This window comes from Danio aesculapii, chromosome 5, assembly GCF_903798145.1.
Source record: "Danio aesculapii chromosome 5, fDanAes4.1, whole genome shotgun sequence".
NCBI classification, from domain to species: Eukaryota; Metazoa; Chordata; class Actinopteri; order Cypriniformes; family Danionidae; genus Danio; species Danio aesculapii.
Genome location: NC_079439.1, coordinates 17,495,275 through 17,517,459, shown reverse-complemented (window position 1 = coordinate 17,517,459; position 22,185 = coordinate 17,495,275). Strand labels below are relative to the sequence as shown.

At 33.5% G+C, this 22,185-nt stretch overlaps 1 protein-coding gene across 1 annotated transcript; it reads left to right on the top strand.

Moving 5' to 3' along the window:
* Positions 1 to 2,217: 2,217 nt before the first annotated feature.
* Positions 2,218 to 20,914, top strand: atad1a (ATPase family AAA domain containing 1a). Its single transcript, XM_056457465.1, has 10 exons — positions 2,218 to 2,275; positions 2,717 to 2,945; positions 4,916 to 5,014; positions 5,272 to 5,392; positions 10,514 to 10,714; positions 11,594 to 11,700; positions 12,268 to 12,357; positions 12,450 to 12,500; positions 14,659 to 14,828; positions 17,553 to 20,914. Exons 2-10 carry the CDS (start codon positions 2,775 to 2,777, stop codon positions 17,683 to 17,685), a joined length of 1,143 nt encoding a protein of 380 aa, XP_056313440.1. The 5' UTR covers positions 2,218 to 2,275; positions 2,717 to 2,774; the 3' UTR covers positions 17,686 to 20,914.
* Positions 20,915 to 22,185: the final 1,271 nt, after the last annotated feature.

Sequence of the window (22,185 nt, the reverse complement as noted above, 5' to 3'; positions counted from 1 at the left end):
TGGTTTTAGCTGGTTGACCAGCCTGGTTTTAAATGGGGTTTTGGCCATTTCCAGGCTGGTTTCCAGCCATTTTCAGCCTGGTCTTAGCTGGTCAGGCTGGAAAATGACCAGCTAAAACCAGTTTGACCTGCCTAGCCAGGCTGTGAGCCCAGCCAAAACCAGCTATGTCCAGCTTAAACCAGGCTGGTAAAGCTGGCTTTAGATGGACTTAGCTGGTCACTTTTCAGCCTGACCAGCTAAGACCAGGCTGGAAATGGCTGGAAACCAGCCTGGAAATGGCCAAAACCCCTCTAAAACCAGGCTGGTCAACCAGCTAAAACCAGCCAACCAGCCTAGGCTGGTTTAAGATGGATTTTTCAGTAGGGAATTCGGTCATAATTTACTCTCCCTTCATTTGTTTCAAACCGGTTTAAGTTTGTTTCTACTGGTGAACACAAAGAAGACATTTTGAAGAAAGCTGAAAACCTGTAACCATTGACTTCAATGGTTTCAATTCAAGTTTATTTGTATATTGCTTTATACAATAATTATTGTTTCAAAGCAGCTTTACAAAAGGTGCACATTATTGCATTACAATCTGGGGCATAGCAGACATTGTAAAAGTTAAGGGAGGGGGGGGGATGGGGGGGGGGTCTAAATGGTCTGTCTCTAAAAGTGAGGGGGGCGTATCCCCACCGTCCCCTCTGGTTGTTAAACGCCCTGATTACAATCAAATTAAGTTAAAGCTTCATATGAGTTATTATATACAGACATGTTAACTTGTGATTTTGTAGCATAAATGTGATGTTTATGTGTAAATGTGTACTATGTTAATATTTACAGATTTTTTTTTCAGTTTTCTTCAAAATATCTTTTTTTTGTTTAACAGAAAAAGAGAAATCAATTGAATGCAAGTAAATAGTGAGTAAATTGTCATTTTGGGTTAAACAGTACCTTTAAAATAACTACCTAGTTAAATATGATCAGTTAATTTGTTCTTTGTTTGCTTTAAACATGTGATATTTTATAATTATTATTTAGTCTGGATTGTATATTTAAAATAACAAATAAATAACCACAAGCAAGTGATCGGTTAAACAATTATGCCTATTAAGCTTTTAGGTCTCTGTTTTGCTTAACATAGTCTGTGGTAGCATGCTGTATAACCACCTACTTTTGTGGATACACAACCAACTAACTGACTGACCGACTAACTGACTAACTAAATATTAAAACAAATATTTAGATACATAATAGTTAAACAAATAATAAGTTTGCTCTGTGTTTTTGGGATAAACCACAAATTTTCTTTTTATTCTTTAAGTGGAGAAGGTTGCACACTTGAGATAACCAACTAACTACAATAAATGATTAGTTTGTCTTTTTAAAAAGGTTATCAGTAGTAGGGACTCCAGGCAATAGCAACTTACTTATTATTATTATTATTATTATTATTTTTTAAAGTGATTCATTAAAATATTTATTACAGGTTTCCACTAATTAGTTTGTGGAGTCTGTGCTTGATTTTGAATGACCGATTAACCAAATATTTAGATAATTTGTTAAAATTAGCTTCCAGTTAGATTAATATACCAAAATGATTGGAGACTGTACTTACAATACTGCATACTTTACATGACTGACTGACTGAATGACTAACTAGGGCCTAATTATAACTAACTAACTAACTAACTAAATAAATAAATAAATAAATAAATAAATAAATAAATAAATAAATAAAGTATTTAGAAGATTCATGATTTAATTTTCATCATCATTTTATTAAACTGCATGGTCTTTTTCTTAAAAAAAATGTCAGTGGAAGGAAGTTGCACACTTTAAATAATCTATTATCTAAATAATTAGTTAGACAAAGTAACCTGTATCTGGTTATTTAAGTGTATTTTTCTTTACAACAAGTGAGTGAGTCAGTGAGTGAATATTATCATATAAGTTAAAAATAGGCAAAATATCAGACAAATATATTTTTAATATTTATATTATTTTTTATGTTTAATAATTTAATATTAGCCTACATAGTCTTCAAACTGCTTATTTTGAGTTAAATATTTTGATGAGTTAATTATTTTGATATCTCCGTGTTCAGCCTATTTAATATTTTTATACTTAAACTTTTTTTCTGTGTTGAACTCGCCATGTTTCTCATATGTATAAAATAAAATAGGCTAAATAAACACTGATGTAGGAACCTGTGTTTCCATAGATTTGTTTCCGGACGGTACACATAGGGCGGTTACACTAGTCTTGTATGTAGATTTCAGGAATGCTGTGAAATGTGAGTGAAGTCTTATTAAATATACTGTGTAGTGATGGTCATATTTTGGGGTTTAGCTTAACACTCGATTAGGATCTTTGTCTTTAGTGTGTTAGAAGTCTGGGGGAAAAACGTACCTTTCATTTTTGTCTCTTAGGAGGATGCTCTTTCGTACATTGCATTGCAGTAACGTCATGCTTTTACGTTTTATTATTTTCTGTCGTCGTTAGTTAATCGATTTTAACATCAATATTAATACTCTATAAGAGAATTTATACTCGACCCCGTTTTAAATGTCTTTCACGTCTAACGTTATGTCACGCTGCATATGAATTAAGCCCATTGTTAATGCTCAATTAATCCGTATAAATGTGTATCTTTAAGCGTATAAGAAGCAAAAAGGTCAAGCAATGTTAGTTATAGATCTACTGTGATTTATGTACTGTACTTGCTCTCTCCTAGATTGACACAACCAGTCTGTTGTTCTTAGCCAATGGGCTGACAGCGGGGGCGGGCCATAATGCTGAGTGACATTCCTCGGGACGCCCTGCTCCGCCCACTCACCAGGAATGAAGTAGTGGGAATGTTGGTGAGGCTGACTGTGTTTGGGGCTGCAACATATTACAGCATCAAATGGGTGGTGGATGCTTTGGACCCGACACAAAAACAAAAATCCCAAGCCAAGAAAAGGGTAAAGAAATCTCTGCTGCTTGATGTGTGCAGAAGTTTCACATAAAACCTATAACCAGTTAAATAAATTAGGTTCTACATTGTGCTCACATATACACTCCATTTTGTGTGGACTTACTATTGGCCCACAGTGTACTTCAATTGTTTTGTGTGGGCCAGCCCACAGTTTGGTCTGCCAGCATTGTATATATATATTTTTCCTAGGCATATGTTTGCTTGGAAATTTGTGCACTAATACTGTACACTCAAGAACATCAAGGTAAACTTTAGCAAACTGCATAGTACATTCAAAACGATTGTATAGTAGGCTAATGGATGCAATAGAAAAGGAGTTAAGATATAAATTGGATTCCATTAAAATACTGTAGAAATTATCCTAAAAAACTATCCTATAAGAAAATTACTAATGTAATCCCATAGGAATGGTTCAAATATATGCTAAAAATTCTAATTGGATTCCTATTAATAAATCCTATTGGAATCCTTTAGGATTTTTGACAAGGGTTCATATATTTTTCCTTTTTTCTAATGCTAAAACACACTTACCATAGTATTTGTAGTAAAACTATGGCTATAGAAATGGTAATAAATAATATTACACAACATCAGTTTTATTTTGTTAAACGTGCCACAATACAACATTAAGAGTTTTTCTCAAAAAAATCTCATAAAAACAGACTTGTAAGTTTTAATCAAAGTAAAGAATATAGAATAATATAAATAATTGAAAAAAGTAAAGAATAATATGTCAGAATATAATATACAAATGCTGTAAAGAACTAGGCATGGACCTGTATAAGATTCTGACGGTATGAAAACCCTGGATAAAAATATCACAGTGTTGTGGTATTGTAATTACTGCTCTAAAATATATTGTTTTTAAATGTCTGGGTAAAAAAACTAAAACTTTTTTCCCTTTGAACGTAGTATATTTTATTTTGAGAAATATTTAAATTATTTTGGAGCAGTAAACATGTCAGGCTAAATAATTTTTAGGAATCATTGACTTCTGCTGTCTTTATTAGTTTGAAAAACACCAATTTCTTCACTCAGTTTTATTCAAAACAGCATATTTGGATATCTTTTTTGCTGGAGATACTGTTGCCCTAAAAAACTTTTAAAAATATGTTTAAAAAAAAAAACCCTTACAGATTCCGTTGGAGCGGTATAGCAGAAAATTTTGGTGGTTTTAAAACCTTGACTTTTCCAAACCGCGTTATACCTTGAAAACAGTTATTGTCCCATGCCTATAAAGAACATGTGATATGTAAGGATAAAATATGAAATTATTTGAAGAGATAACTGAATGATGTGGAATTGGGGTTAATGGGGTGGAAAAAAAATAATAAACTTCCCGCTCCTTTTTGAACTGGTTAAAATCAATTGTTATATTTAAGTTTAAATATGAAGATGTTTTGTTGATTATGATGAAGTGTATTTGACTAATTAGGAAAAAAATACAGTCGAAGTCAGAATTATTAGCCTGACTGAATTTTTTATTCACCCCCCAATTTCTGACACATTTTAAAATTTTTCAACACATTTCTAAACATAATAGTTTAGTAACTTATTTCTAGTAAATTAAATATTTTATCGTTGCCACGATAACAGCAGGGACACCGCTGGCCACCATGGGCCCTATGACAAGCTGATATTGAAGAGCAGGTGGGGGGAAGGCACGGTTGGTGGTCGGTAGTTGGTATCACGGCTGAAAGTGAAGAACGGGGGGTGGGGGGGGGGGGGGGGGGGGGGGGGGGTTGGTTTCTCGGCTGAAAGGTTGGGGGGGGATATTGGTATCGTGGTATGGCTACAAGTGAAGAGGGTGGGTGGGTGGGTGGAGGGGGGGGGTGGATGAGCATTGGCGCGGGCCCTTGACCTGACTATTATTTATTGTGAATTTTTATTTAGCAGGTTTATTTGAGTTATTCATCCATTGTCTCTAATAACTCTCCATTTACCATGTTTCTCCAGGCAGAGCAGTTGATGAAGCAGATTGGTGTCGATGGTGTCAGTCTTACGGAGTATGAGATGAACATCGCCACTCTTCTGGTTGATCCTCGCAGCATCAAAGTAAACACAAATACAATCTGCACTGCAATCAATGCAACCATTTCATCAAATCACCCTGCTTCATTACATCAGTAAAATATTGCACACTTTTAACTGCAGACGCCGTATTATGTTTGAGACTGATTTAAAGTTTATCTGAATTGCACTGACTGATTGCAAACCTATGACAGCACAAACCTGAATTTTTTTTTCTTCCCCAATCACCCTCAAGTCATTAGTGGCCTATATGGTGGAATTTATTCTTCCTTTTATGCTAGGTGACCTGGAGAGATGTTGCTGGGCTAGATGAGATCATCTCAGAGATGCAAGACACTGTCATTTTGCCTTTCCAGAAACGTCATCTCTTCAGTGGTTCCAAACTCTTGCAACCTCCCAAAGGTAAGAAATTGAGAATGCATTTTAAAGGTCAGAACTCACATCTTGCATTGGATTTGGATTTTATTTTATTGCACATATTGTACCAGTACTAGGTAGAGCTAGCCACGAGGCTGAGAAAAGAACAGACACTGATAGCTGCTATTAACATTAGCTGTCTGTACATTTATGTCTTGTTAAAAAAAAAAAAGTTTAAAATTAGGTGCCTGTATTGCTTATGGCATGCACTCAGCAAATGAGTGGCTACCTCAGGGTTCATACGGGTGCTTGATATCTTTAAAAATGCTTGAATTTTAATCTAGTGTTTTCAAGATTTTATCTTTTATTTTATCTTTACTAAATAAGTATGAAGTACTTGAAACTGCATTGCTTTAATTGTAATTTATTTTGCTAAATAGGTAAGCATAATTAAAGATTTAAAAAAGATAAAATAAAAATAAAATAGAGTAAATGACAGTAATTTAGTGTTAATATTGGGACAAGCATACCATTAAAACTTTTTTCCTTAGTGTAATATACTATACTTCAAAATAATATTATTTGATATCATGGATGTAATTAAGTATATGTATGCAAATATGTAATTTTCCACACTTGTAATGTTGAAAATGTATCTGCAAAGTGCTAGAAAGGGGCTTAAATTTGTTACCTTAAAAAATTGTAAGAACCATGCTACTTGCATTACTGGTAGTTCTTAAAGGCCACATGAAGTCAGAACTAACCATATTGGTTTTGTTAGCTCACACAGCTAGTTTTGTGGTGAACAATTCATCTGCGCATGTCATTAAGAAAAAAATGTTTGCCCTTGTAAGCTAAAATTAGAATCTAAAAATGCACTCTGTTAAATTCTCAGATTATGTCTGTATGAGGCATATTGGGCATGGTTAACATAATTGACCACGACCCCTCCAACTGTCAGTTTTGACAAGGTGTCTGTCAGTGGTGAAAAGAGTACTGAAAAATCAAACTCAAGTAAAAGTACCATTACTTTCTTAAAATGTAGTGCAAGTAGAGTAAAAGTATCGGTTGTCAATATTACTTAAAGTTTGAGTAAAAAGTAGACCTTTCAAAAGTACTCGAGTAGTGAGTATTATGCTGTAAAAAGTAGATGCATTTACATATAATTTGTGGATGTGTATATGTTAGCGTAACATTCTGTAGTGTATATAGTTATTGCCCAGCAGGCAGTTAAGAGATTAATATTAGGTTAGATTTAGATTGTGATGTCAGGTGACCAAAATTCAAGGTCTAGCCAGCGTCTAAGGACAACGTTATTTTGATGTCCAATAACGACACCAAATGATATTGATATTTGGTTAATTTTATTTTCAATCCCGATTTTCATTTCCAAAAAAAATGCAACGTCCATGATGACGTCATGTTGACTTCTTGCGCCTGCTGGGTGTTTATGGCCATTTTAGTCATCATACAGTAAACATCTGTCATCTTCTCATAAGTGACATGCACCTAAACATTCTCTGGGCCAATGCGTGTAAAGATTTTGGACATCTTCTTAGACACTTTTAATGCTTCCAAACATTTTGGTGCAATTATATATCGCCCATTTCTTGAGGTAGGTTAGTATGATGCAATTTACTTTCTATGTGTGATTTAGTTTGGATAGGAATCACAGGACTGATTTTATTAATCCTTATAGATAAGAAAAAATAAAGTAGTGACTGCATGTTGGAGGAAAATAGTGGGATAAAAGTATTGATACTGCACTAAAAATGTACTCAAGGGAAAGTAAAAGTACACATTTATAAAACTACTTAGTAAAGTACAATTTCTGAGAAAAGCTACTCAATTACAGTAATTTGAGAGTTTGTAATTAGTTACTTTACACCACTGATTGTAATAAACCCTTTTCTCCATCTTTCCGAATGAAATGCCTACTTTATCCGATCAGCTTGCAGTAAGGAAAAAAACAAGCCACGCCCACTGTTTTCTCAATTATTATTAAGTTTCTCCAGGAACTGCATCACAATACGGAAAAAAAAGGTCGCTGCTCCTGGTTCATACACTGGGTTTTACCTTACTCTGAATTTCTCCCAAAATGAGTTAATAACTAAAAGCATTTCGAGTTCCTGCAGTATGAACATGCCAAAAAATAGCCTACCAGTTGTTATAGAAGCTATGAAAAGTCTAGTTCCATCATGAAACTGTAGAAGTAACAGACAGTTGTTTTAAATGTGATATGTTAGCAATCAAGTGTACTGGAATGTACAATTAAATCCAAGGACCCGGTATGATGTACAAAGATCAGAAATACAATTAATTAAAGAAATATTTGCTGAAGAAAATAGTTTGCACTTTCATCAGCAGACGTCAACTTATACATTCACACAACAAAAATTATTCTACAACAGAAGGCCACTGACTAAGTCACTCATCTAGGCAGAAAGAATCCTCATTGGCTAAAACACGTATGCGTAGACAATCTTCATACATAGATGCAAGAACTGAAGTATATCTTCTAAATGATGAATTACGCAAAAACAAACAAGGGTCAGATGATATTTTGCGGCCAGCGTGACCACAGAGGTGAGATTTAGCTTAAGTCTTCTAGTCTCCCTCAGAGGAATAACACACAAATACACAAAGAATGCTTATCTACTTCAAGGACATCTGGTTTTAACAAGCTTGTTATCAGTACTGCACATTACACAAATTGTGAGAGCAGGATCTCACAGAGTACAATGAAATATAAGTTACAACAGAATAAATAGTCAGTAATATCAGGGATGCGGCCATTGTGGTCACTCATAGCAGTCCACATGAGAAGCAATGACCTCTTGACCTGGCCTAGTAAACCTGAGGAAACAAAGAACTTTGCATACAGAAAGAGCAGTGACATACATAAATTTCTGTTTTACTCTAAAGAGGGATGTCTCTAATGCAAAATAAAAGTGAAAATAATACTATAATAATAATAAAACTGGGCACTTAAACGCAAATTCACAGAAAGGATACAGTGCTCAGCATAAATGAGTACACCCCCTTATAAGAAACGATTACTTTTATCCATTTCTCAGTGAATATTGCCACCCAATATTAAACTGTCACATTAACTAAAAAAACAAGAGTTTGGCTATCAGACATCTTTCAGAGTTATTGCAAACTACAAACTGCAATTTTTTCATGTTTCTCTTGATTTTTTTCCTGTTAAATCTTTTGTTAGATTAGTTCCAGTTTTAACTTTGGCACTCACGAATCTAATGTACATGCACAAATATATTATTGTGAAGCATCCTATATAGACAATATGGATTTAAAAGAGAGATCAGTGAAGGGTGTACTTGTATATGCTGGGCACTTTAAATATATATGCAATATATACATTGGAGAAGCCACTGATCAAGATTCTGTTCCTTCACAATTAATTTTGAAATGATGAAAGCTTATTGATCTCTGCTCTTTCAACGGCTACAAAGATTGCTTCTTCAACATTTGAACAGTGTGGTTCAGAGGGATGTAGTCATGACATCTTGTTTATGACGTCTGTGACAAACTAATAATGATTCACCAAAAAACTTTCAAACCAATACTTATTTTAATGATGATCAGGGATGTGATTCTTCCGTATACAAACAGATTTCCGTATTTTCCGAGCTCAGTGGTGCAACCCCTGTAATTTGCGTTCCGACACTGAGGTACAAAGTAGGCTATAAACCAATTAAATAATTACTTGGGTGACTATTAAACTGTTAAAGACTTCAACTGATTAACCAAGAAATTAAACTTAATTGTGTGGCCAATATCAAACCTTTACATAAAGAAATTATTTATTATTATTTTTAGAACTATTATTTCTTATTATTATTTAAAACACACACACGCGCACACACACATACCCCCACCCCCACATATATAAATATGTGTGTGTTTGTATCTCATCTTCCTCCTTTTTTGTCCTTGGCTGAACACATGCCTGCATGATAAAAAAAAAAAAAAAAAAACATTTTATACACTATTAAAAAAAAAAAAAGAAAGGCTACATTATTGCAAGGTTTCTCCTAATAATGCAGATATAAAGATAGATATAGTGTTTCTTGTGTTTGAATTTGTTTTAAAAATGGCATTTCTTGAGGGTCTGGTGAGAGCATGTCTGTAGTGAGGGGCACAGGTTTGATGAAAACAATGAAAGTCTGTAAAGAAACACATTCGTATCTGACTATTTATGTAGCAGCAGGATGTCTATAACCCTTTGTACCTTAAAACAGTTTCAAGGCTATGAAACTTTGATCAAAAAAGTCTTAATTTGTCCTAAGACAATTTTGATGAAAGGTTTTGTTTCACTCCAAATGTTGACGACTGTAAATATATACAGTGGAGGAAATAAGTATTGAACATTTTAAATACTTTCAACACCATTTTTCTCAGAAAACATATTTCTAAAGGTGGATTGACTTCAAATGTAAACCATCTAATGTTGGTAACAACCTAAGAAATCCATATATGCAAGGACAACAAAGCTAATTAGTTTACAAATTAACTAATGTGTGGGCCCACATGAAATCTGCGGGCGCAGAATTCCACAGATTTTCAGCCCATCATTGATTTTGTTTATTTGCTTGTGTAAATGTGTGTAAAATTATATTTATTCAGTTTTTAAATTAATTTCAGTAATATTGTTGACTAATATGAAAATATTTATGATTTATTTACAATACAGTTTTAAAAGTAATATTTTCTGTCTTTTTAGTAGAGATATTATATGAGAGACTTGCTTTGTTAACCAAATAAGTGGATCTAATTGGATTTGCATTGTAAACATTAAATACAAGTTAAAAAAGTATTTTTTATTTAATATATTAATTAAGGTTTTAGTTATGATACTCCCAAAATAATTCTACATAAATCCACAGATTTTTACCAAAATTCAGTGCAGAAATAGCAAAAAATGTCAGCAGATTCCGTCTGGCCCTTGTTATGTGTAATAAAATGAAATGGCCGATGGAAAATATTAAACACATGAAGAAAGGGATGTGTAGAAAGGCAGTGAAAGCCCAGACAGCAACTAAAAAGTAGCATTTGAAGTCAATCGAAACCTTTCATCATCATCATCTCTATTATCATTGTTATTATTATTATTTTATGTTTATTTTTTTACACGATTCCCAGGTGTACTATTGTATGGACCCCCAGGGTGTGGAAAGACTTTAATTGCCAAAGCAACAGCGAAAGCATCTGGATGCCGCTTTATTAATCTACAGGCCTCCACTTTGACCGACAAGTGGTACGGCGAATCACAGAAGTTGACCGCTGCTGTATTCTCATTGGCTGTCAAGATTCAGCCATGCATCATTTTCATTGATGAAATAGGTAACTACCTAATATGCTCTAAAAGAGTCTGACAGATGCTTATAGATGCCAGAAAGATAGGAGAGATATTACAATGCCAGCTTGTTTAACATGCTGAATAAATTCACTCAGCACCACTACAGTAATAAACTTGTCTGTAATCACTATGGGTATGCAGGTGTTTTATATTCATGGGTTTTTTGGAAAATGTGGTACATGTGTATTTGCATAATGATGGCAGTGTTTCCTAAGCACTGTATTTTCAATGCTGATGGCATTTGAATAATACTGTACTGTGACCCATCATCTGTGAAACAGAAGAATGCGGACGCTGCACACAGACTCTCTCAGGCATTTTATCATACGGTGCAAGCTGAAAGCGCAGTAAAAGTTCATTATTATTTTAATTAGCTAAGTTTCTTTTCAAGCTGCTACCGCAGATTATGCATTTATTTATTGGTGTTTTCTGGCCTTAATTGTGATAGGACAGCAGTTAGACAGGAAGTGAAGTTGGACAGAGAGAGGGATCGGGAAAAGTCGGCAAGTCAAGATTCGGCCTCAGGATTTTAAATGTCAATGCATTGCCCAAAAGGCTATTAGGGCTGACTGTTACCACAGATTAAATTACAGATGCTGAAAAGGATAAAGTACAAAAAAATGTGAAAAGAATTGTATGTTATTTTATGTAACAGTATTAATATTATTTTAAAATATGTGATTTAAATATTTTACATGCAGTATAATAGATAGATAATTATAGATAATTGATAATAAATAGACAGACAGTCAGATAGACACAGACAGATTGACACACAGATAGACATTTCTTTAGATCTTTGGATTGATTTCACAATATGCATTTATGAATTGTATATTTATAAAATCTTTCTCTTTCTTCAGATTCAATTCTGAGGAATCGTTCCAGTATGGACCATGAGGCCACTGCTATGATGAAGGCCCAGTTCATGAGTCTGTGGGATGGACTTGACACCGGAGAAAACAGCCAGGTAACACGCAAATACAGTTTATTTCTGTTTAATAGAAAGAAGATTTTTTTTTAACACATTTCAAAACATAATTAATTTAAAAACTAATTTCTAATAAATTAATTCTTACTTTGCCATGATGACAGTGCATAATATTTTACTAGATATTTTTCAAGATAGTAGTATTCAGCTTAAAGTGCAGTTTAAATGCTTAACTAGGTTAATTGGGTTAATTAGGCAAATTATTGTATAACAGTGGTTTGTTCTGTAGACAATTAAAAAAAGTATTGCTTAAGGGTGCAAAAAATATTAACCTTAAAATGGTTTTATAAATATTAAAAACTGCTTTTATTCTAGCTGAAATAAAACAAATAAGACTTTCTCCAGAAGAAAAAAATATTATAGGAAAGACTGTGGAGAAATTTGTTAAACATCATTTGGGAGATATTTGAAAAAGAAAAAAACAAATCACAGGAGGGCTAATCATTTTGACTTCAACTGTACAGTAAGTTTCAGAAAGCATCGCATCACTTCTTGCATTTTTCTGTGTGAAAGAAAGTAAAAGTGTAATAAAATGTCAATGTCCAGGTAATGGTGATGGGAGCCACTAACAGACCACAGGATGTGGATGCAGCAATACTGCGCAGAATGCCTACTGCCTTTCATGTAGGCCTGCCTGTGAGTCTGCAGAACACACAAACATTTTACGTACAATTTTGTTTATTGCATGTCTTTATGAAGATAAGATGTTATCTTTGGTCCATTTTCAGAATGCAGTTCAAAGAGAAGAAATCCTTAGACTTATCCTGGCTGGTGAAAATGTAAGGCATTAATTTTTTCTTCATCTGCACTACGGTTCATTCACAAAAGAAATGGTCTGTTTAAATGTACTGCTTTTTATTAAGGGTTATATAACAGAAATAAATAGGTGTACGCTATCATTCCAAAATTCTAAATTTGTTTTAAAGTTATAAAGGATATATGCAAGTTATACTTTCTTTTTTTCACCGTGTCATGTATGTATTTTAAAGGGTCACGAAACACCAAAACTCATTTTTTGAGATGTTGACAGTCATATATGTGTCCCACGTTGCTGAAACACTATTAGGACACACATATTTCACTAAAATGTGAAAATTGGTTGTTTTTGCGTTATTTCGAGCAAATTCGATCTTCTGATTTGAAAAGAAATTTTGAAGCTACGTCACGGCCATGAGATCCTTGTGTAAATTCCAGCATGTAGACTGGATGTCTGTACCGGCGAGTACAATGTGACGTCTTTGAGCTTTCAGTGAACCAATCAGCGCGCTCTATTGTGAAGGAGGTGCAACTTTATTAATAATCATGATAGCTTCGAAGACCTGTTAGACCTGAAGCTATTTTACCTGTTACAGTGTTCAGACGGCAGAGAGACGCCACGTTGTGTTGCCAAATGTAATTAAAACAAGTGGAAGAAGAAGAATTGTTCTGAGACATGGGTCGTCAGTGTTGCGTTTATAAATGTGTCACAACAAAGGTTTTGTTTCTATTTTCCTGCTATGAGAGTGCAGCTGGACTCGTGTGGATTACAGTGGTCTGCTAACATGCGACAAAAATATGTTTGTAAGAAACATATTTTACCCGAGAGCTTTTTGCATCTGGAAATAGTGAAATCTGGATTTGCCACTCGTCTCCTTTTAAAAAAGACGCAGCTCCAGTTTGTTGATTGCTCTGTCTCTACAGTGTGCGATCAATGTGCTTCGTTTATGTTTATTCAGATGGCAAAGTTAGTTTGTGTCTTCAACAGTACTCATTTAGTTTTTAAAGACATATCTTAGTCAAAATGATTTAGTTACTAAGTTTACAGTAAGTTAATATCACTGCAATATTATGGACTGAAAGATCCGCTGTAAATGCTGATCTCTGAATGTAAACATTTTAATCAAACTATTACGTCCTTACCATAGGATCTTCACCGCGTAGGATTTTCACTGCATTTTGTGACAGGATAGTTTATAAACACACGGCTGTGTTTCTACCAAGAAATGCATAGGTTTTACAGCATGCTGTATCAAATTCCATTAAAACTACACTCTTCCAGCAGTGCCTCGCATCTAATGTCTCGTTCATCATAGGGGGGCATGCATGAAATGTTCCTGAATGAAAGTGAGAGTGCCAAACTGCAGTTAAAGTTGACAAATTAAGAATGAAACACCTGAAATTACATGAAACTCCAGAGGAAATGTCGAGAGCGATGTGTCGAATTATGTGCTATAACATGTAAAACTGAAACTCCCCTTTTCATGAAAACTCTTCCCTCTTCAATCACTCGACACTCCCACCTAAACAAAGCTGGATTCACACACTTTCCTGACTTTTTTCAATTTGGAGGTATGAAAACACCCTGCTGAGACAGGGTGGTTTTGTGGCCCTTTAAAAGAAATGACTTATGCTTATACATTTCATCTTAAGAATACCAAATAAGACCTTTGCCAAAATGACTCTAATATTATGTTATTTTAAATGTATATATATATTTTTTTTGCAAAAGATGATTTTCAGCATCATTAGTTTAGTCTTTAATGTCACATGACCATACATATATGCTGATTACATATTTGAAACTCTTTTTTTTATCATCTTCGAAAGGTGTTGAAGTTGTGAATTAAAAATTTGTTACTTTTTTTTTTGAAAATCATTTAATGAACAAAGAATAAGAGCGTAAAAAAAAATTTGAGTCTACCAGTAGAAAAGCATGTTTAGCTATTATTAAAACTATAAATGTATACCAATATCAAATATGTACCAGTATCAATATAATTGTTAAATAAAATGCATAAATTAGTAAATATTTGAAATATAAATTCAAGAATTATAAAATTGTAAATATATTTATTATCACTTGATCAAAATAATGGTCCTTGTTTAATAAAAAGCAATGGCTAAAAACAATGTGAAAATTTGTGTATAAATTACTTAATAAGATTTTTTTTTCATCAGTTAAGTAATGCGATTAACCTGAAGGAAATCGCGAGTCAAAGCGAGGGCTACTCCGGCAGTGATCTGAAAGAGCTGTGCAGGGACGCCGCCATGTACCGCGTCAGAGACTACGTCCGCAAACAGCAGATGAAACAGATCGCACAACAGTTCCAACTGGATGAAGAGGAAGAGTATGTGTAATATGTTTTAGATAACACACACATACACACAATATGAACTTAGCTTTTACTTTGTGTGCACAAAATACAGTACAGCACAGAAGAAGGTCTGTAATATCTACAAAAAAATCTCTTCCATTTATCTCAATTATTAATTTTCCAACAAATGCAGGATATTCTTAAAAGTTTGACCTTAAAATATTGAGATCTTTGTTCTAACACCGAAGCAATCTCAATTCTAAATGATCGCAATTCGCATGTTCATTAAAACTTTTGAACCTCTAAATCCAGAAGAACTTTGGCAACATCTCTAAGATGCCTGAAAAACTATGGGCAAGTGTTTTAAATGCAAAGTGTGGTCATACCAAATGTTGAGATTTGATTTAGTTCATATAAATTAATTGATAAATAAAATGTATTTATGCCTTATTTTTGAAAGCATCATCATTTAACAGCATTTGCCTAAAACTTTGAACCATGCAGTAGCTTTGCAGGCTGGCTTTTAAAAAAACGTACAGGGTTTCCGCGTGGTCTTAAAATGTCTTAAATTTCAACTAACTTATTTTGGGCCTTAAAAAGTCAATGAAAAATTCAATTAAATTCAATGAAATAGTGTAATGTAGGTCTTAAATCCTTTTAAACAAGTCTTAATTTGTATCTGTCCATGTCTCCGATCACCAACAATCCATCTAAAGTATTAAACCAAACTCTGTTTACCAATGTTTTTTTACCATTATTTGTTGTTTGTTTGAAGAAGAAAGCTTGTTTTGACACATTATTTAAAATGTGGCAAAGAAATAACAAATTATCATATATTTTTTGGATGAGACAAGTTAAACCTCTTACCTGCATTACCAACTGGCCCATTCGTGAACATCCTTAGTGTTTAGCCTGAAATTTCACTCATAAAGATCTTAAATGTGTCTTTGTGAAACCTGAAGAAACCCTGATCTTAGAGATGTTGCCAAAGTTCTTCTGCATTTAGTTTGTCTCAGTTTATTCTGTTTTTTCATGTTATGTCACTGTATAATTACAATTATTGACAGAAACAATTAAAATTTAAAGAAAAAAAGGTTAATCAACAGTTTAAAACTACAGGTCTAAAGCACCGATGGACACTGTGAGTGTTCACAAGACTGTTTGTTTGTAAAATAGATGTTTGTTTCTACATATAGCATGAAAGTCAAGTTAGATGCATAGTTTGTATAGTTTTCCAAATGTGATATTTAAAAATATATATATGTATGTTTATAACTGTGGACCACAAAACCAGTCATAACCAGTACAGCAGTCTGAAAGCTTAACATTGATGTATAGGGGAATTGGGAATTGCCACCCTACGTCACACATGACGTCACACGGTTCAACCGCCTTTACTGGTTGCAAAAAAAGACCGGTTGCAATATGAAACATGTTATATTGTGCGGTAGGATGCCAAAATCGAGATTTCAAAAATAGAAAACTTAAATTTTTCCCTTCACCACACTGCTTTTAATGCCAACAGCCATCAGAAGAGCTGAATGGAGTGAGGACCTAATTAAAATGCTCACCTCGGCAGTTAAATATGGTGAATTAAACTGCGGACACTGAATGCTGAGAATGAAATTTTAGAATGTAAGTTCACATACCCTGCCCTACAGGTGCAGTTCACTGTCAGAATGCAGTTGTTTTGCTTGTTGATGATTACCCAGGCCTTGTACATTTCTGTCTTCTTTCCTTGTCTTTGGGTAGGGAGAACCTCGGTTTTTAACACTACAAAGTTTTAAATCTGGTAATCATGGAACATTATTTCTTGCACATGACCACACAGATCAAAATTTCAGGCATTCAAAAACTTATGGGCATCCAAGGCCTTTAACTTCTCTCTTGTAAAATCACTTGGTGTTCTAATGAGATATTTCAGGCTTGACACACTTGGGAGGGTGCCATCACAAATGGACGTGTCAGATGAAAGCCGCTCACTTTAACTTTAATTTTGCCAAATAACTGTGCTTATCACTGGGTGACGAGCTGTTAAAATACGCTGAAAGCATTATGTAAATAATATATATAATATTTAATCACAACAACTTATATCTAATACAACAACTAACTCTGTACGGCATCGGATGTCATTCTCTCGCTGTAAATGCTAGCGCTCTGTTTTTTCTGCAACGTCGATGCGCATGCATCCTGAAAGTTTACAAACTCATAATTCGCCTATAGGTTTTTACGACAGGCCGATATTTGACCAAAACAAAACTATTTGATATGGAATCTTAGGGTTAAAACTAATCTGTATATTTAGAAAATTGCCTTTAAATTAATTTATATGAAGTTTTCAGCAAGCGTATTTCTAATAAAAGTGTTGATATACTGTATGTACAGTTTACTAAATGACTTGGAAGATGGAAGATTACATTTACTTATTATTTATTATTACCTAAGTTTTACTCATACAATGTTTTTTTGGGCTATTCCCTAAATTAACATTGGTTTTGTGGTCCAGGGTCACATATTTTATAGAAAAATATTATTCAGAACCTCTAAAAAACAAGTTTTTGCATGGAGTTGTCTATTAAGAATCATCAGAGAATTGTGAAATCTGTTTTAAACAAACAACCTCCTCAAAAATGTGATTCTCAGTTTAGTAGTGCAGCTCTTCTGTGTAAATATAGGAGTGAATATATTACACGCTAAAATCCAGAGAGCCTCATGTCCCTGAATTTGTCACCGTGTCCTCTGGTTTGTCCTCAGGCATGTGGACAGCAGGCAGCTGAGGCCCGTGACTCAACTGGACCTGCTGTTTGGCCTAGATAAGATGAGAGAGTCCAAACAGGCCACAGCTACAACTGACCCAGCAAATATGAGAGAGGTGCCTCTGGACTGAAAAACCTCTCACTTTACACATTCACAAATTCTCTCTCACACCTCTCTTTTTTTCCACCTCATCTTTTTTTTACTCCTTTTTAAATTATTTTTTCTGCCTTTTTCACATTTCTGTTACATCTCAAACATTATTCCTTTTTGCACTGTAATGAATGAAATAAGATATTCAAGAATGTGACTGCATATTTATAGTAAAACAATACTAAATTGGCATTCATTATTCTTGAGTATTTTAGTTTGATTAAATTATTTATAAGAGCATCTGTGTTGTATAGGGGTGTCCAAACATGCTCCTGGCTTCAAGGAAAGTGTGTTGGAGCTCAACTTTGCAGGACAGTGCTTGTCCAGGAACAAGTTTGGTTACCTTTGCTATAGATACTGGACCACATTTTCTTGAGAGTTTGGAGATCATTTGCTGTGTCTATAGAGTTCAGATTTGCTGAAACACTAGGTGTAGCCAAACTGTCTTATTAGGATGCATGAGTGTTAAAGTGAATGGTGCATGCGTGATCTTCGTTAACATCAATATAGCTGTCTTGTGTCAGGAGTTATATTTCAACCTCAAATTCAAAACAAACGCAAAAAAAATGTGACTAGATTGTGTTCTGCTTTATTTGTCTAAAGCAAAGAATAATAATAATATATGTCATACACTCTTGCCAAAATTTGCAGAAGATGCATACTAAAATGACATTCAGCATAACAGTAGTTTTATATCGCAATCTTGTGGTCCATATTTAATCATTTGGTGTCATATTAAAAGATTTAAAAGATCTCAGCCCCCAAAATATGCTTTATATAAATATAACTTTACCATTACATCTTCAAACCACTAGTTTTTACTTATTTGTCAGCAAGACATGTTCCACCTATTATTTTATCATGAATATAATACAGAATTTCACCCATATTTTTATTTCTATTTTAAAAAAATCACCTTCATTTTGTTTAAAAACTAACAAACATTTATTTAGAGACTTTAATTAAATTAAATATGCTTCTAATGTATATAAAATCCTTTTTGTATGTTTTATTTGATGGGAACACCAACATTGGAGGTCTCGTCTTTTGGCATGTGTATACAAAAACAATATACAAATTGTTATTACTATATTGTAATATTTGTTACACCAGAGAGAATGAGAAAAATCTGTGATACTTTATTTTACAGTGTTCTTCCAACATTTTAAATGCACTTACTGTTTAAAAAAAGTAATGGCATGTTCTAAACATAAACCAAATCTATTACTTACCCTATATCACATTTTGTTAAATATTATAACCACATTTTGCTCAGCACTTATTTATAAATGTATATAATAATGTTGTAACAAGGACACCTTCAAATAATGTGTAATCCATACATTTCCATTTGTAATTCTTTTGGGTTTGGGGTTGAAATATTTCTTAATGAAATGAAATTGATTAGACAATAATTTGTTTTGGTGATCAAAAATGATTAGTCATTGGGTTGGAAGTATCTAAAACTGCTGCAAAAAACAACTCCATATGGATGGCTTTATATTAACTTGGAGCAAGGTTACAAAAGGAATAAATTATGAGGTAATTTGGTGCTGCATGTACCTCTATCTCTACTGAAAATAGTCATTTTACACCAGCCATTGAAAGATGTAGAAATGCACAATATATCGGTGGCTGAATAATGCTATTTTTAATGTTATCGTTATCAGTCTGATATCAAAATTAGGCCGATATCTTTTAGCCTATAATTTACATAATTGTACAGAACTGCCTGCCTTGAAAGCAGGACAGAATCTTGCGGGAGTGCGGTAATAAGTGTCAAATGACTAACAACAGTACATTACTCTAACACTTAAATTCGAGAACATTTGAGCTGGTTTCAGTTCGTAGTTTTTTCATTTTATTTAAAATATATTTATTTAACTTGTTTGCTAATTAAATCCAGTTTTGTCATTTATAATATTATTTTTTATGCAACAGTCAAGTTGCATGTTATTTTTCTATGCAAAGAAAAGGAAATAATTTATTTTTGGCATGCTGATTTATGTGAAATTGTGAATATAGGTCTATATAATCAATTGAAATTATAGCTGTTTTTGCTTTAAGTAGACTATTCTAAGATCTGTTCAAAATTTTAGGAAGTTTTTAAAATAAAATCAGCTGTTCACTCTACTACAAAATAAAATGTTTTAATATTTATATCTATAGCTAATATATCCGTTATCAGCCTCCAAATATAAAGATTTATTGTTATCAGTATTGCCCCAAAAATCCATATTGGTGCAGCCCTAGGAAGATGTTTAAAGTCTATTTATCTATATAAGTGTGTTTTGAAAGGTTTCACTTGGAACTTTGCCAATAGCTAATAATAGTACATCAAAGTATCAAACCAGCATTAATTAATACCTTTTTAGCTACTAAAATGGCATCCCAGACTCATTGGAAATACATGTCAGGCTACGTTTTTGTGAAATGTAAAATACATTCCTCTGGTTATGTTTCATTGCACGTTTTAGATGATAAATCCACTAGAGGGGGCTCTCTACATTTTTGTGAATCTGAAATAAATAACTTAGAATGCGTTTTTTGTTTTGTTTTGTTTCAAATACACGTCCTTCTTGTATACATCCACAAGAAGGTGGGGCTTGTCGTACAGATCACCTAGCGAACCACTGACCTAAACCCTTCCCTAATAGTGTTTTCAAAAGCAAACCAAATGAAAAAAAAGGCATCTTAACAGCATAGTTTTACCTTGTTTTTTACATTGCTTTACCTCTTTTGTGGACAAGTATTCAAAGTGAGCTACTGAGAAAACTGGCCATTCCAGAAATGCTTTAATTATATTTTTATTGATATTAATTCACTGTTTAATGCATGTTTAAGTGTGTCCAAACTTATGTTATGCACGTCTTTCAGTGTCACAACAATGTAGACTGAAGCATGTATTTCCAATGAGCCTGTGTTTTGTTGCAAAATGGGCATCTTTTTTTAAAACTACCAAATTACTCCAATTACTACTAAGGTTTCTGGCCTTTCACCAGCTCTAAATGCAAAATATTTGCTGTTGCCAAACCGTTCCACGTACTTAAACAAGTGTTTTTCTATTTGCACAATATTTGTTAGAAGACAATCATACGTCTCCATGTATTATTTTGATAATTTGTGTAAGAAAAACATGTCTGGATGCTTAATTAACCATTCATCAAGCATTAGGTACTGAAATGGCAAATAAATGTATTCAGATTCAAGCCATGTGCATTTCCAGTGATTTGTCAATATGGCACATGTAACATGTAAATGAAACAAATGGGATTGTTTGGCATACTGTGCCATATTTTGCTTCTTTTAGTGCTTTGGCACCAGATGACACCTTTAATGCAGCTCTGCTCCGCTTTGAATGTTTGTTGTTCTGGTTTGTTAATCAAGCGCTTGGTTGTTTTATAATGAGCAACCTGAACAGAGTGAAGGAAATTAGCTCAAAATCTTCGGCTTGCTGTTACAATTACCTTTAGTTATTGCATAAAGTCTTGTTCTTCTAGGGATAGTTTACCCCAACATGAACATTCGGTTATTTACTCATCCTGACATTAGCCATTGACTTCCATAGCATTTCCCTTTACTATGGATGCCAGTGGCTAAAGGTAAAGAGATGGTTCACCCTAAGATAAAAATATACTTACTAATTACTTTCCCTCAAGTGGTTCCAAACCTTTATGAGTATCCTTCTTTTCTGTTGAACACATAATAAGATGTTTTGAAAAATGTTAGAAACCTGTAACCATTAGCTGCATCTCATTTCAGAAGCTTTGTCCCCTGAAGGATTCATTTGAAGGGGGGTGTCATTTCAAAGAAATTAAAAGGCTCCTTCAAACGCAGCCTCAAAATGTGCCTTTGTTTCCCAGGTAATGAAGGATACAACTAGTGCATCCATTGTTGTCTATTCATTGCGCGCTGATAATGGCGAAAAATTATTAATGATAATAAATAAACGTTTTTAAAAAAAACTCCAGATTAAATGTATGAATAAGGTTTTATTTTGCTTGTATATCTAAACGCATGTTAAAAAAAATGAGCATGACATGTCTTACTAAAAAAGTGATTTTATAGACCGTTTACATTTTTATGTGTATATGTATGGATCAAAAGAAATATATTTCCAGCTTTTGTAAACCTTGCTTTGCCTTCAGATTGCTTAATATACACTACTGGTCAAAAGTTTGGGCTCTTTTTTTTTTTAAAGAAAATTATTCTGTTCATCAAGGTGGCATTAATTAAATGTAAAAAAAATGGTTAAATATATATTTATTAGTTATTGTATGTAGTTCCAAATGAAATTATTACTCCACAGTCACCATTGCTTTTATTACTATTACTATTAATAATAATAATATTTATTATTAATAATAATAATTATTAGAGTGATTCTAAAGGATCATATGGCTCTGAAGACTGGAGCAATGAAGCTGAAAATTCATCTTTAAAATCACTGGAATAAATTATTAAATGATAAACTACTTTT

Coding starts and splice junctions, on each gene's coding strand:
- atad1a (XM_056457465.1), top strand. CDS start 2,775: ATGCTGAGTGACATTCCTCGGGACGCCCTGCTCCGCCCACTCACCAGG. Junction 11,701..12,267: donor ACACCGGAGAAAACAGCCAG/GTAACACGCAAA, acceptor GTCAATGTCCAG/GTAATGGTGATGGGAGCCAC. Junction 14,829..17,552: donor CAACTGGATGAAGAGGAAGA/GTATGTGTAATA, acceptor GTTTGTCCTCAG/GCATGTGGACAGCAGGCAGC.